Genomic DNA, 17,188 nt, shown 5'->3' with positions numbered 1-17,188 from the left:
TCACAGAACCTCACAAATCTTTGTGCATCAAGACTCAAACCTGTCAGTACGTAACGTTGGGCAGAGATGGGGTGAAACCTGCACTGATGCCTCCAAGTACATCCTGAATCATATCCTTAGCCAAAGTGGACGAACATTAGAAATTCCCATCAGTGGCAAGCTTAACACTGTCTCAATCGATAGAGTGAAGACAGGTTTCATTTTGCAAGAAATGTCACAACCAAATGCTCAATGCAACAAGCTGCAACCTCTGCTTGAAGTTCAACAACCTCAACTGGAACCATCGGCGGCTCAAACACAAAGCCATACACATCCGGGTGGCACAATTCCTGGACGAGGTTCCCAGTGCAAATTGAGAATGACATCCCATTTTCCCCAAGGAGGATCGTGTAGTGACACGCATTAGATCGTAGTGATGACAGGTCGACGAGCTGTTAACAAGGTTCGTACACTGGCTGCTACGAGTGCTGTCATCGATTTCTTCTTGCAGCAGAGTGAAGTTCTGTGACTATTAATTTCTGTGTATTAATTCTCATTTGGTTACCAAACAAACTTGACAGTACTCACTTTATGTTAGCTAGTTACACAGCAGCTTCCTTGAACTGGTCTAACTTGTTCTATCCATGAAATGTGCGATTGTTCTAAATAATAACACTGTCTCAAGGTAACGCATTATGCTTCACATCTGTTCTCGCTGTATCAGATCTCAGCATGTATTAAGTTTTGTAAGTCTAGCAACAGACTGCAACAATAATAACAGTAATAGCAGCAATAATAATAATAATAATAATAATAATAATAATAATAATAATGGACCAATGAGTTCATGGAAGAAAAGTGTCGTATTTTTTTCCTTTAACATTTGTTGTATATAACTTCTATCGGTCAGTTTGTTACCAGACAGCATAAATTCTACACGATTTCTTCCTTTCTATCTTTATTTATTTAATAAAGAAACTACTGCTTCCCTGCTAGCAATAATTTTTTAAAATGTGACTGATTTTCACATCTGTTCTGTCAGTGTACCTTTAACTTCCTCATACAATGTTTTTAAAACTTGTCGTCAGGTCTGTTAGATGTTTCACTAACCATTTACTCCTTTCCAATTGTTTGTAATGGTCTTAATATCTCCCCACTGCTACTTTATTTATGGTGGTGATGTTTTTTTATTTGCTTTAATTATGACAGACTGTTTATGTTAGGCACTACAATAATAGAGTCAGTACTTTTTAATATATAAACCTAACAATTATTCTCACAATGTTTTTTCTTTGCCATTTCTATTGTTACCTCATAAACCTCTAAATTCTTTTGCAATTAATGCCTAAATTTGTGTCCAATGTGTAGAACTGCTTATTAGGAATATTCACCCATAAAGTTTACAAGACTTTATAAAGCAGCACACAGTGTCAAAACAATTCAACAATTTTCTGATTTTCTGGGACAGTTATTGTCAATAGATAAAGACACAAAGGAAAAATGTGTGCAGAAGTGAAATGGCGAAGAGACTTTTTAATCCCAGTAGCCGTTTGAAAAACAATTTATTTACAAAAATACAAAACATCTAATTCAAAATATAAATATTTTAACATTTAGTGTGTGACAACAGGAACATTGACAACCAATTATTAAATTATATTTTTTTTTATAAGAGCCCATCTCTGATCTTTTTGCTTCTTTGGCAATATCACAGGATCAGCGAGTAAAGGTGTTTAATGTTTTTCACTAAAATTACATCTACTACTTCTGCAAGTCTGTTAACTACTGATAATACTAGGGAATCACATACTAATTGCCACCACATTCTTTGTTCACTGAAGTAGGTACACTTAAAAAAGGATATCACAGCTACTTTAAACTATTACAAAATAAAAACAGAATATTTTATATTCAATTGGCAAGAAGGTATATCTATTCTACTCTTTTTTTCCATTGAGTATCATGTGTACAGAATAGGTTCTTGACAGAGTGGATAGGTCTACTTAATGAAAAACATCAAAAGAAATCTGGTGATTTATGGTTTTCAGTTGTGTGTAACCATCTCATGGGAACAACCTTCAGATACTCTACAAGCAAAATCATCCACTCCAATGTGAAAGAAGAACAAACTACTGACTAAGTATTGCATCATTAAATTTTTCAGTAAGTAGTTATAACATAAATTTACAGTTATAATGTTTTAAAACATCATAATAGTCCAGAGACACACAGTTTGTAGAAAGAGACATGAGTCATATACATTGTTTTTTCCTTCATTAGCGTCTGTGTGAAAGAGGATTCAGAGATAGGTAGGCATCATACATTAGCTTTCGCAAACACTTGCATTTTGTTATATCCATTGAGTGATGACAAAAATCCACTTATTACAGGCCTTCTGCCATACTTAATACGACAGTTGCAATTTTGTAAACATGTTTTCTTGCACTCATGCTACATAACCACAAATTTTCTATAAGCACTAATGACTTATGCTGACCTGCAAACAAAGTAACCAAAATGACTACAGGATCGTACTCTATAGATTTTACACCACATGTTGCCATATTGTGATATCATTAGCATCTGTAAACAAAGTAACCAAAATGACAACAGGATTGAATTCTACAGATTTTACACCATATGTTGCATATCATTAAGATCTATCGAGCAACCAGGGGAAGTACTTCTAAAATGGTTGACATCAATGTTTTGTTTCAACAACATGCTGTCACTGGATTCCTCATTAAAATGGGAAAATTTGCAGCTGAAATTCGTATCAGACAACAATGTATGTATGGAGATGTCCGCATGGGTGTAAGCCAACAGTGTTAGGAGATGGATGAAACATTTCCAAGATGGAAACATAAGCATCCAAGATGAGCCATGTGGCACTCATCCTTGAACTACCTCCATGGGACACAAGCAAAGGGCCGATGGGTGCATTAGAGAAGACAGGTGTGTTACAGTGAATGAAATCATGCCAAATCTTGCAATAGAATACAGAGCAGTGAAAGAAATGATTCAAAGCTTAGGTTGCCAAAAAGTTTGTGCCTGTTGTGTCTTACATTTACTGACAGAGGACCACAAAATTCAGAAAAGAACTATTACCCAAAATCTTCAGAGATATCAAAATGAAGGTGATAATTTTTTAATTAATGTTGTGGATGTAATGAAAGCTCATTCTATCATTCCTGAAACAAAACACCATACCCGTTGGATTAGCAATTGAAGAAAAAACTGAAGACAGTGACTTCTGCTGGGAAAGTAACGGGCACTGTCATCTGGAAAGAATGGGGTTGCATTCTGATTCAGTTTCTTGAATCTGGCCAAATCATAAATGTTGCCCACTATATCAAGACTTTTGAAGCTCCATCATGCATGCTGTGGTAAAAACTCTGAGAAGATCATCCTGCACCAAGATAACACACTTTCTCATTTTGCTCTTTCGCTGTGGAGAATGTCAGGATATTTGGGTGAAGAAACTCTTCTACATCCTCCCTACAGTCATGACGTGGCACCCACTGACTACCACTATATTTTGTATTTTGTTTGTGTCTTTGAGAAATTGGAACAGTTCTAGACAAGAGTACTTTCAAACTTGCATGATGGAAAAATGTGTGGACAGGAATGGAGACTACGTTGAAAAGTGGCAGAAAGTGTGTAAATTAAAATTATGTAGTTGGTTTTTCTAAAAATTAACATTTTAAAAACTGTTACTCTTACTTTCATATGGCCCACATATGTGTAAAAAAAGGAATAAAAGCTTAATGAAATGTATTACTATTAGATCTCTGTAGTTTACATGCATATTTGTTTGTAACTGAACAAAATATAGTAGCGAAACCTATGGCCAATAATTTAACATACTCCATTTAGATTCAATATATGTAAATGGTGTATAATTGCTAATGACGTATAACAGAAATAAGACACAAATATTTTTTCTTGTTCACGAACGGATATTTTTTCATGCTCACAGACAGCATTAAAGCTGACACAGTATTTCATCTATGGCAAGAAACTAATTGTAGAAAATGTAGTCTATGTGCATCCTGCATGTCTTGTATAAAAGCTTACTAAAATTATTCTTGACTGAAGCATTTTTCACTTGTGAATTCCTCGACATCCTGCTATCAGCAGCAAATTGCTTTTGCTTACGTAGTACAAACAACAACAAAATTTTAACTAATTAAAATCTTGAAAAAGTGTTCCTTCAAACATAGAGAGCCAAGTGAAGGGTGAAAAGATTCTGACTGTTTGACTAATTATGTGCATTTTCTTGTCCTGTTATGACAGGCTATAACATAACTGCAACTTAGTGACATTGCTGAATGCTCTATTCTATTTATTTTAAGAAATATCAATTTTTTTAATGGAGAATGAGTGATAAAGCAATTTTTGGTACATCACAGGTACTGGACTGGCTCTTCCTTATGCTTGGAGAAACAATTACAACTTCATTTACAGAAAATGTTTTTTGAATTCACTAACATTGCAGGTCAGTTTAATCTCATAGTATGGTTACTATTTCTTTTTACTTACAGTTTCTCATGAGTGAAGCCACATCCCTTCAGTCATTATAGACCATTCTTCTCTGAACACCTCATTACGCTAAGGAATAAGACTTTATTAAACTTGCAAATTTTTACGTTTTTGTATTGTGTCAATTGGATTGAATGGTCACGTAGAGATGAATTGAAAACTGACCATACACAAGGGACAGCCATATAGTTTTTTATTTTTAGGAATCCTTAAACTGACACTGAATTTTGCAGCGCTAATAGGGGAAATGTCTTAAGAATTTGCCTATGAGCAAAAGTAAATGAACTCAACTGAAAAAATCACAAATATTATAAATATGTTAGTTGTTTTATCCATTACAAATGACAGCAACACCCTGTTTTAACACTAGATAAAAGTTACCACTTTTCTAAAGGAGGTTGCTTACAATTGCTCTTCTCCAGCTCCTCATCACTGTCAACATTCATGCAATTTGGAGCTTGGTTATAATGATGAGTTGAAATATAACTGAACTCATTATCCACAAAAAGTCTTTCTAATATACTACTTCCATGAATACACACAGAAAAAAATCTACTTACCACGTGGCAACAGAGTTTCAGACAAACTGTTACAAAGAAACATCAGCTTTCACATGGAGAGTGCCAGTACTCTTCTGATAAAATTTTCTCTGACTTTCAGTCACATTGAGTGATTGAATATTCACAATCTTTTGGCCAAGGAGCACTAAGCTGAAACCTTACAGATATTCAACCACTTGACACAGCTGAAATCTCATGAAAATTTTATCAGTATACTTTGTCATGAAACTACACATTTGTACATAGAATATTCTTCATTTTCCACCAGGGAGCAAAGGGTTGAATGATGTCGGTGACAATCATAAAGCAAAGAAGATTGCCTAGAGACTGGGTTAGGGATAAAAAGGCACAAAAGAGAACTGTTGCTTATACAAGACACCCTTTATTGTTGTCGCTTGGTAAGTAGATTTTTTTTATCTATACTATATTACACTGGATGATTTGCATGTTTGTGAAGGTTAAACAAACAAAAGCTTGGAAAATCAGAGCAACATTTTGCTGATAACTACTGGCCAATATGACAAGGTATCACCAGACCTATGTGCTACACTGCACACATAAGAACTGACAAAAATTTACAACAAAGAAGAAAACAAAACAATATTATGCACATATAACCGGGAGCAGTGTGCAAGAGAGCTTAATTCCTGTACTTTAAAACAGTTTTTACATATGAATATCACAAGTAGCAAGCAAATCAATTTCCATGAAGAACATACTGCTTCAATTAAGTACAACTGTACCCACATATTCCAATGTTCATGTTAAAAATAAGGACAATGCATTTTTCAGTCATGACAAGGTGAATGACTATGAGAATGACAAGGACAGTTGACAAACTATTACCCGTTTTGTTTCTTTAAAAACAGTTGGTGTCAGCACATGCACTATGTTCTTGTCTAGAATTTATGGAAACATCTATCCATTTTTTGGGACATTGTTCATGTTGTGAAAAATATATGATGTAGAACATGAGTAGATTTTCTTTTCTTCATTGATGCTTAGTGCTGACATTTCTGTTATATGTCATGAAAAATTTGAAGTTCTTATTTTCATATTGAACCTGAATATATATACAAAAACTATGATACCACACACAGTGCATTCTTTGGATCATCTTTCATCTATGCCGCTAGTCAAGATAAATTTTTTTTGTTGTTGCAGAAACAACAGCTATTATAAAATGTTTCACCGGTAATGAACTTACAGTTCTGACTTGAAATAAATACCCATTATAGGTCATTGGCATCTCACTGTCTGATGCCCATCATCATCTGGAATTATCCATATAAAAATAAACTGTTCAGAGACAACAGACAGTAACACAATAAGCTGCCTCAAGCTTATAATAGTAGGCTTCATATCTTCTCAATGCACAGAGCAGCACTCATCGCTCATGAAACTGGTGCTTCCTGCTCATCACTCAGCATCATCACCGCCTCACTTGGTGCAGCGTATCTTGGGCTTTCAGAATCTAAAATCATCAAAACAAAGGTTAACAATTTTTTTATTTACCTGCTACTGGTTTCATTTTTATTGCACCAAAACTACCATTCACAAAAAATAAGAATTGAGTCAATAATTTAGAAAGAACTGCGAATTTTTTTTTTTTTTTTTTGTTTTGTTTTTACAGGTACATATGGTGTATAAAGTGAATGTATTTGTACTGTAATGAATACAGGTTGTCTTAAGTAATGTAAAACCAGAATATGAATTACCCATCACAGATGGAGCAATAGTATGTGGACAAGCAAGCTTAATGGAATAACATAGAAGTGATGTGAGTATTATATGGCCAACATAGTTGTAAATAATGAAACAATGTGAGACAGTACTTCTTAAGTGTATGGATGACAGAGGCAAACTGAAATAAATAAGGAATAAAGATGCACATAAATGTGGAATAAAGATGCAGAAAATAAAGAACAACATGAAATCATCACTATAAAATGGCTAAGAATATTTAGAATGATGTATATTTGAAAAGCATATTTAAACATTGTCAGCCTCAGAATAAAGTTGCACAGATGTAGTGTTATTCATGATCATTTATGAGACCACAGGAATCAATGTTTTCATTCAGAAGATAGTTGACTGTGGGTAAGAGCAAACAGCAGCAGCTTTGAAAATCATCGCTTCTGTCAATTCCAAGGACCATAATGTAACTTGATTTTGTATGCAGGACGCTCTACCGCTGCTCAGCTTAGTCTGAATTCGAGTTTAGTTTATTAGCCTACAGAAATGAGAGAAAAAAAGGTTAGACAATGGTATCAAGAATCTAAAAATTGATGTGATAAAGGGCAAATTGGCAGGCCCAACATCCAGGTGTGTGAAGCTGAGCAGTATGTGGACCAAAAACTGTGATTTGATCAACAACTGATGGTCAGTGTTATAGGTGATGCATTTCCTCATGTTGGATGCACCACTACTCACACCACTATCATGGAAAAGCTGAGATATCACAAACTGTGTACAAGGTGGATACCAAATAAGCTTACAAAGACAAATAGCCAGAGCTGTGAAGCGGGAAAGTGCTGACAAGATGGAGCTTCTTTGTTCTCTCACACTGTTATGGGAATTGAGACATGGATATCCTACACCAATACAGAACCAAAACTGCGTTGAGTGCAGTGGCACCAACTTCTCAAAATGGAAAACATTCCAGTAATCTCCTTATTCAATTTGAAACATGATGGCTACTGTTTCTGGAACAAAAAGGACAGCCCTCTGATTGATTTCATGGAATGTGGGTCAACAATTGTACTGCAAAATAGTCACCAAACTGAGGAGATAAGGCATAGTTGTCAATGTGGGAAACTGCCACATCCTCAAGAGTGCTTCTGTATGCACCACTGCCCATACCAATGAAACAATTTAATGTTGTCTCTGGGAACTTTTTGGCCACGTATCCTACAGTCCCAACCTGGTAACCAATGAAAATTACTTCATCCTGCATTTGAAACAATAGATTGGTGGATAATGATTTGAAGATGACCCAAACTCATGACTGCTATCGTCAACTGGTTCCATTCCCAGACGGAGAACTTGTATGTACAGGACCCTGATGAAACTAATGCACTGTTACAGAAAGAGCTTAGAAGTGAACTGCGATCACATGGAAAAGTGAATGTTTGTAGCAAACTAAAACTGGCAAAAAAAACTCTTTCTAGTTAATATTTTTTATAACATAATGGCCCTTACTCTTCAAATATCCCTCCATATCAAAGGAGAATTCACATGACAAAACTGTAATATTACAAGGAGAAATAATTGCTAGCCAATACTTACCTATAAAAGGCAGAATTTCAGTACTGATGATACACACATTAAGAACTAGTCCTCTTTATGACAACTGGTGGGTTCATCTCAACCTCTCTCCCCTAAACATAACCCTTCTGTCTACCTGGTAAAAGAACTGACTGTTCTGAAAGCAGGAATAGCTCCTTTTTCTACTTTTAATGTGTCCACTGAACAGGATTATGTGTCTGACTGAGTTATCTTAAATACTGTGATGGCATATCCGAGGGACTGTATTAAAACTCTCTAGCCACATTCGTGTGTGTGTGTGTGTGTGTGTGTGTGTGTGTGTGTGTGTGTGTGTGTGAGAGAGAGAGAGAGAGAGAGAGAGAGAGAGAGAGAGAGAGAGAGAGCACAAACAGTAATCAGACAAAAACAGTTCATTACTTTGTGGATTACACTACCTAATAAACAAGGGAACTCCATTCTCACCTCAGACCATTGTCAGTATGGAAGGCATATTAGAATAAAGTAAGGTAAGTAAAAATGACAGAAAAGATAGAACAAAATAACTACTATAAAATGTGATAAACAAAGGTGAAAAGGCTTACAACACTGAGGAATACAACATTTTTATTTATTCCACAGCACAAATGGCTATTCATTAATCATAAACAGAAAGTCCTTATTCTACATTTCATACATAAATGTATTTTTGAAAGCGGAATAAACGTATATACATGGGCACTAAAACACTACTTATGTCAGAAACTGTTGCAAGTTAAGTAATTTATTATACCAACTGTTATCTAATCTGTATTTAGCAGTGATAAAAGTTGAGCTCCTGGATAAATGAGATTATGTGATAACAATCAATTGTCTCTAACTGTAGTTAGGACCTTTCTTTCTCTTTAGCCAACTTACTGCATCTAGTAGAAATTTATTTACGGGAGGATGCATGTTACACACAGACAAACTATGTAGCTCAATACTTCTGCTGAATGCTCATAACCCAACTCAACATTTATTGTTTGTAAGTACCAGTTAATAACTACATTTGTTAACTATTTCTAATACAAACGAAATGCAAGATTCTTTTACTTACATTCAGTTTACCTGTGAAAAAATAATGAAAAGTAAGTGTGTGTGTGTGTGTGTGTGTGTGTGTGTGTGTAAACAAAGTACGATTAGCACTGATGTTTCCTCATAAGATCAGTCTTTCACTTGAGTTGACTATTCAATTTTCTTCTGTAGCTTTGCTACTATTCCCATCCATTCCTAGTGATAATTACCACCTTGTTTCCTCTGTTCTTCCTATGACCTGAAGATTTATTGTTATGCTGAATTATCAATATATTTCATCATTTTTTCTCACAACTCTGAACTTAGACCGTGCCTCTTCTCTTTATTAAAAATGTGTGTTAATTTAACACTAAAATGTCATGGGTAAAATTTCAATGTGCACAGTATCACAGGAAATGAAAAGCAGAGAACAATTATGATTATTACAGTCTATTAGTAAAGAGCAGTTGCAAAAATTGTAAGTTACTTCCGATTCTGCGGTTAAGATAAATATGATCTGAGAGAGGCACTACTAGATTGTTATGAGTTGGGCAGCACACCAGACACTGTACCTGCCAGTAGCAGCATTTCAAGGGTCTGGGTTTCTATGCCAAGTCCTGCAAATAGTTTGTAAGTCTCATAAGGTTTTAGGTTTCAAATATTATCTGTTTCTTTCCCATTGATGATGGTCTTCTGTGATAAAAGGCACGAGTTCACCTCATTCTTCAGTTTTCAAATCATATTTCTAAGTAAATGTTATAATCTATACCATGTCAGTATAAGACATATATGTATTAATTTGAATTTCCTTTTTTGCAACCTCCTTTCCTGCACTTGGAGAATGTTACAGTTTTCAAAAAAATCACCATTTGGTTCTCACAAAAATACCATCGTTTTCCATTCACCTGCATATTCACAAAGAGAATCAAGCTCACTCCCATCTGATCGCATTTGTGTCAGGTGATCCCATAACTGCTGGTTTCGGAGAGAAGCAACTAATTCCAGTAACAGCTTCTCTTGTTGTCAGTTTTGGTTTTGGTCTCAGCAATTTTGTGCATTAGTGTTATTACATACATTTTATGACAATAAAAAGATACCAAGGTCAGTTATCCTACAATATTACCATACATCTCTGAAACTTACAACCATGAAAATGTTATATTTGGAAATTAACAAATGTCACTATTATTGACACGAATCCATCCTAAATACAAGTCACAATAATGAAATGTCAGTTTATAATGTAATCTTTTCATCTTCACATTTGCTCCCAAGTCAACAAAGAATTTGTAATTAGTAAAGATGTTATTTTCCTATAAGATCATAATGTCTATGAATAGAGTATCAAATGCTTCATTTGCTAGTTAGTTAATCCTATTTTTACAGATTGCTTGCAAAACTTTTCTAGAATTCTTGTGTAATGATTCATTTTACATGCCGCATATACAAAGCTGGCCATTAAAATTGCAACATCAGGGAGGAAAGAAAATAATGACATCTTACCGCTCCCAGGATTGGAATAACTCCTTACCCTCTCCCTTAAAACCCACATACTTTCGTATTCCCTCTCCTTCCCTCTTTCCTGATGAAGCACCCGTGGGTTGCGAAAGCTTGAATTTTGTGTGTGTGTTTGTGTGTCTATCAACATACCAACACTTTTGTTTGGTAAGTTACATCATCGTTTTATATATAAAGTGTTGGAGCTGTTAGAATGACAAGCTCATCATCAACTTATATACGTCAGGTGATGAATCTTGTTCGTGTGGAACTATGGTTTCCTTCATAGGGGGAGACAAGAATATTCAGAACAATAATAATCTTGTGGTTGTGTAACTGTTGCTTACTTCATACAGGGACACAAAGAATATTTATAACTGAGGTAAAAATCAGATATGATTTACAATGGTGATTATGGTAGGACAAGAAAGGACAAGCCACAAATGGCAACTGCTCAAAAGAGATAAAGAATAAAAAAATACACACACACACACACACACACACACACACAGAGAGAGAGAGAGAGAGAGAGAGAGAGAGAGAGAGAACATTTCAAATTAGACTCTGTAAATAAAGAAGTGTAAACATGCAGCTGATTAAAGATTAGAGAAAACCCCTGTCATACTAGTATGCTGAGATACACTGAAATGAAACTTAATAGAAAACACACACACACACACACACACACACACACACACACACACACACACACACAGGGCAGAATTATTTTTTGCTAAGTAGCTAGGAGGAAATAAGCACACAAATAAAAATATGTTGACTGGAATATTTCGGGATTGTTCAAAATACACCATCTTTTCATAGGAATCTTTCAGATTCACCTCATTTAATTTATGAGAATAATGTAAACCCTAAATCTGTACAAGCCAATCAGTACTGGAACAGTGCTTTTCACAAAAGGGAGACCAGTGTTTTAACCATGTTGCCTCCAAATCCATTCTTTATCAATTGAATTCCTCCACATTAATAGATTTTGGGTAATTTCAGACTCTTCAACAAACAAATCACAACTCAAATGAACAGGCTGGGAGGGGTGGTGGTGGTTGAGAAAGATCAGAAATACTCTGCTACATCTATAGTACCAATGTTTAAAAATGATCTAACATAAAGGAAAAACAAACCACATGCAATGCATAAATTAGCATATCGTACATCCATAGTCTCCTAAAAGAAAATCATTCAAAATAGAGGATGGTGCGTCTTCACTCAGTAACATAATCAAATGACTAACATCTAAATTTAGTTTAAAATCCCGAAACGACACAGAAGTTTAAACTTCCACAGCTGCGCCCCCCCCTCCCCCCCCCCCCCCCCCACACACACACACTCCTTACCACGTAAAATAGTTTGTGTATGTCCACATATCTTGTAGGTTGCTTTTTTATTTTTAATTATTTTAAAATACAGTTAAGAAAAAGCATCAAAACACAGATTTGAATAAGAGGTCTCCTGTCAGGCATGTATATCCTGTACACATGCACATGAAAAAATAATCATCTGTATGAATGGGAAAAATGTAATTTGCTTCCATGTCTACAGAATATATACTTAACTCTGTTGTGGTGTCATCAGCTCGAGCTTATTGTATCCCACATTTAGATGGATTGGGACATGAATCTTTTTACTTTAATGAGCTAATAGCAAACACACAAATTACACAACTGACCACAATGTGTTTCCCATAAACCTTCATTACTTCTTTATCAGATACTCGATTTTTTCAATAACCTCAGCACTTATCAGAAGGGATATTTTTTTATGATACTGTAACTAGTAAAAATCAAGTCTTGAATACATTGGTTAAGAGCTCGACAACAGCTGCATGATAGTAGCAAAACCAGATTTCATGAATTTCATATCTAACCTGCTCCAGCAATTCCAGAATTAATTTAAACATAACAAATTAAGCATCTAGAATGTAGTTTTAGTTCGAGCCACTATGTAAATGTTATTGTTTTCTGGTTTCAGTATACAATATGTATTCTGTCATCCTCAACTTCAGTATTTTTGTACTTCAGAAAGATTAGATAATTCTGCTCTAAACAGGAAGGTGTCCTGACAAGCTGATGCACATTTGAGGACATGGACATGGTGTACCTTATTTTTGTACTGACATACAGCTACCCACAGCCCATCCACATTCTTAGAGGTGAACCCAAACCTTTAGCAATTAAAACATCTCACAGGGTTGTCAAAATAGTGTTAAACTTTAGACAGAAAAATCCACTCTTAACATATTTGTAGAGATACACTGAATTTCAAGGGTAATTTAATATGGAAGGGTTCTGACATTTTAACAGATGCTGTTCTCGGAACCACAGACTATTTCACCCAATCACACCACTTGTTCATCCACTATTCCTATGTTCACTATATGCTTGCATGTCACAACATATTTACTGGAAATCAGTGTGTTATGCAACTGTATTGTAACTGAGGTTTCAATTTTTTTTCACTGGGTGGTTCATTTAGACTATATGGTCATATAAATCTATTTTACAAACTTCAGAATCACCACCAGGCTCTCAAGTTCAATGTGTACAACCAGGAGGGAAGGGGGAGGGGGGGGAGAGAGGCGCAAAACATAACTAGTCCAAAAAATATTTATATTTGACCCTTACAATGAAGCACAGAACCATCCATCACAGGAAATGCTGAATTCAGTACACCATTCGAATGCTGTCATGATTGCACATGCTCATCTCCTGCACACTCTTTCCCGAATATCCCACTTTGTTGTTACACATGAGTGAGCGAGAGTAGCAGATGTGTTAGTGACCAGCCAAATGCAACACCAAACAGTGCCAGCCGAATGCAACACCAAACAGTGGTCATAATAAAACAATGTGTGTTTACTGTTGAATGTTATGCAAAGCGCAACTTGTGAGAAATATATGTAACTGCTTTTGGAAGACTTTACAGCTGGAAGTGTTTTGACAAATCCTCCAGCAAACTCTCCAATGCAAAACTTAGTGGAAAAGATGGCATAAAAAGGGCTCAATAGCAAATAAAAACCGTATTGACCCAAAAAGAGTTCAAATACAAGAACTGGCTGTGATCAGTTTTACTTTGCTAATCTTGAATAAGATTATTTGTTATTCATTAAATTTTCTTCCATTATTATTACAATAAATATGTAATGGAATACACTAATTAACAAGACCATAATGGAAAAACTACTGATTGTTATAACTGGATGAAACTTTCTGTTGGGCAAGTTGACAATCTTGGGGACAAATTTCGTCAGCTATTTGAAAGAAATGAAAGCAAACATGACCTCTGTTCACTTCAAAATGTCAGCTCCTCTCAAAATATGAAGACCAAGAGAGAAATGTTCAGTGATAAGATTTTTCTTATCTGAAGGTTTGACATAAAGTAATATTTATTTGAGAATTGCATCACTGAATTTTTATTTCAGATTGTAAAGCAAACAAATTGCATTTTGTTCCACTAATGTTTGTTTAGTTACAAAACAGTTTTCAGTTTATTACACTGTTAAGTAACAACTGACTCATGTCCGTAAGAGCAGACGGGTGGTCTACTCTTGTGGACATGAGTCAGTTCAGCACAGTGAAAATGTGTAAAGGCTCAGTAGACTGAACACTTTAAAAGAGATAGAAGACAGTCATACAAGAATTATGACAATTGTATCTGTACATTCAATTATAGATGACAAGTTATTTGAGAATGGTTCCAAAACAGTTGACTCAATCCATTGATACACTGCTTCTTGTTTGTCCCAAACTGATGAAACAGTTTGCAGTGGAAAGTTTTAACTAATCAGACTCTGTTATAACCAGTGATGAAACAAGGGTTCACTAACAGGAATTTGAAACAAAATGACAAAGTCCTGTTCTTCTAGTATACATATTATAAGAAGAGCTGACATTTTGAAATTATCAAAAGAGTTTAAGGTTTGATTTTATTTGTTTCATGTAGTGGACTGAATTTGTAACCAAGATTATCAACTTCAATTCACAAATTGTTTCATTTAATACTTTTCAGTAATTTTCTTGCTAACACAGTTTTGTGATGAATTACTGAGTGCTCCTCATATTTTGATGTGCCAGATGCCAGAGATCTCTCTATTTCAGTGATTTTGGTTAGCTAGGTATAGATACACCTGTGAATGACCACTCATAGTAAATTTTGATCTAAAAAATTTAGTCAATCTTGACCCTTGAGAAGCTGTATAATGAAGAAACCATACCTCATACTTATAACTGTGGTCCCATACTTAACTGTTTTAAAAATGCAATGAACAAACAACATTATTTTGATTCAAATTACTTCTTTGTTTCTCAGAATACTCATATTTAAAATTTACATGCTTTTGCATGCACTGTAACCAATACTGGAAGCTGCTTTCCTCTCTGATGTTGATGCCTAAAAAACATTATTTTGAAAGGATTCAATAGCTTCTTGATGTGGAGAAAATCAGTCTTAAAAAGTTCGTCAGGTGAATATGGAGCAATGAGATGATAATTCCACGTTTTTCTTCATCAAAAAATCACTTGTTCGATATGCAATGGCAACAACTGGCATTGTCACTATGAAGAATGATGTTACATTTTCTGTTGTTTTTCTCAATTTCATCCATTACTTGTGGCAAACAAATTGTTGTACACCATTTAGCATTAACTGTTCTTATATCCTCCAAAGCAGTTGCTGCACCAAAAACTACTTTTGTTGATTTTGGTTCATCTAGGAACATACAAACAATTGATTACTGCATAGTGTCTTATTCATATGAGCACATCTATGTTTCATCTCCTATTATGATGCTGTATATAGATTTCGCATTAACTCCGTCTATTATTTTTAGGCATTTCCTTACATCAATTGGCTACAGCCCATTTTTGAGCTTCAGTCAGCAAAATCAAATGATGTTCAGTTTGCAATATACTTAAGGGCATCCTAATCTCACAGTAAGTCAAATGCCAATCCTCCTCCACCATGTTGTACCTACCATCGAAATTTTGGAGCAAAAAACAATTTTGGACAGCGTTCATCACCGAGAGAAGTACAACCGTGAAAAAATTCTGCAAACCTACTGTACATAGTCTTTTCTGAAGGTAGCTGATAACCAAAAGCTGAGCAAAGCAATTTGAGACATTCTTATTGAGTTACGTCTTTAACGCAAACTGTAAAATAGTCATACTATGAAAACTTTCAAGTAAAAATTCTATTTCCTTCACAATGCTATTTCTTTAAATGCTCACTGTAAACATATTTCTTATTCAACTTCTGAGCTGTCATTGTTTCAATAATAACAAATTTTACAACAATGGCAATGTCACATCTAAAGAGTGTCATTTAGGGGTCACTTGTAAAAGCTTACAAGGCAACTCTTATACAAGAAGGATGTGGTAAGTGTCTCCAAGGTTGACAGCGTTGCAGCTGAACAGTTTGACATTCAGTTTATTTTTCATAAAATTTTGTTTTTCATAAAATTTTGTGCCTCTTTGTTACATTATCACATCCAACAATGATTGCTGAAGTGTGTTACAGGGTTATGATAACAGATGTTAGGTGACAATTCTGAAGCCCAGATATGGTGAATCTGACATTTGTCACTACTACTTAAGGAAACATATGGTACTGATAGAAGATAGAAAAAGTAGTACAACAAAGAAAAACAAAGAGTGACAAAAATTACTGTAAAAATGCTGGTGGTTGATAAGAGTGAACACTGAGAAAACCAATTTCGATCACTAATGTGAACAGGCACAAATGATTCAAGTGTGAACACACACTATCCACTTTTTGATGATGGGTTGTTGTGTGTGTCCTGTAGAAAGAAGTGTACAGAACTTCGTACAGAAAATCAGGTATAGACCAGAAATAAAAGTACATACCAGAATATTTCCTTTACTGATTGATGTACAGGATCTATTAAAAGGCAAAAAGTATCGATCTTCTATTCCAATATCACAAAAAAGTACTTTTCAGTTCCCCAATGTAAATGTAGTGAGTACAACATGGACAAACTACAGTAATTACAACATAAGTGTAAGTTTTTGGAGGACAAAATGTGAAAGATATGCGTACCTATGTCAAAACAGCACACAACCATTGCTGAAAATTATAACACCTGAAATAATCCAAGCAGCGCACTGTACTAGCAACAAGGGAGTAACAGCACAGAGAGATATCTTTTTTAATATTTTTTATTTTTTTTTAAGGGTGCTCAACTAATGAGGTCATTAGGGCGTAGTCACAATTGTAAGAGCACATAAAATCTAGTAAAACTCAAGGAGGGGGGGGTAGGGGGGGGGGGGAATCCAGAAAGT

General features: G+C 35.0%; 1 protein-coding gene across 2 annotated transcripts in view; it reads right to left on the bottom strand.

The window, feature by feature from the left end:
- Window positions 1-1,524: 1,524 nt before the first annotated feature.
- The window catches only part of LOC126266878 (major facilitator superfamily domain-containing protein 6), a 155,099-nt gene continuing 139,435 nt past the window's right edge, over window positions 1,525-17,188 (bottom strand). For both annotated transcript variants that reach the window (XM_049971534.1, XM_049971535.1), the window contains one exon: window positions 1,525-6,555. In XM_049971534.1, coding sequence (XP_049827491.1) covers window positions 6,476-6,555 — 80 coding nt within the window. In that variant the 3' untranslated portion in view covers window positions 1,525-6,475. The remainder of the gene's footprint in view (window positions 6,556-17,188) is intronic.

Source organism: Schistocerca gregaria, chromosome 4 (genome assembly GCF_023897955.1).
Source record: "Schistocerca gregaria isolate iqSchGreg1 chromosome 4, iqSchGreg1.2, whole genome shotgun sequence".
NCBI lineage: Eukaryota > Metazoa > Arthropoda > Insecta > Orthoptera > Acrididae > Schistocerca > Schistocerca gregaria.
Note: the sequence above shows the minus strand (reverse complement) of the source record. Positions and strands in the feature narration are given on the sequence as shown.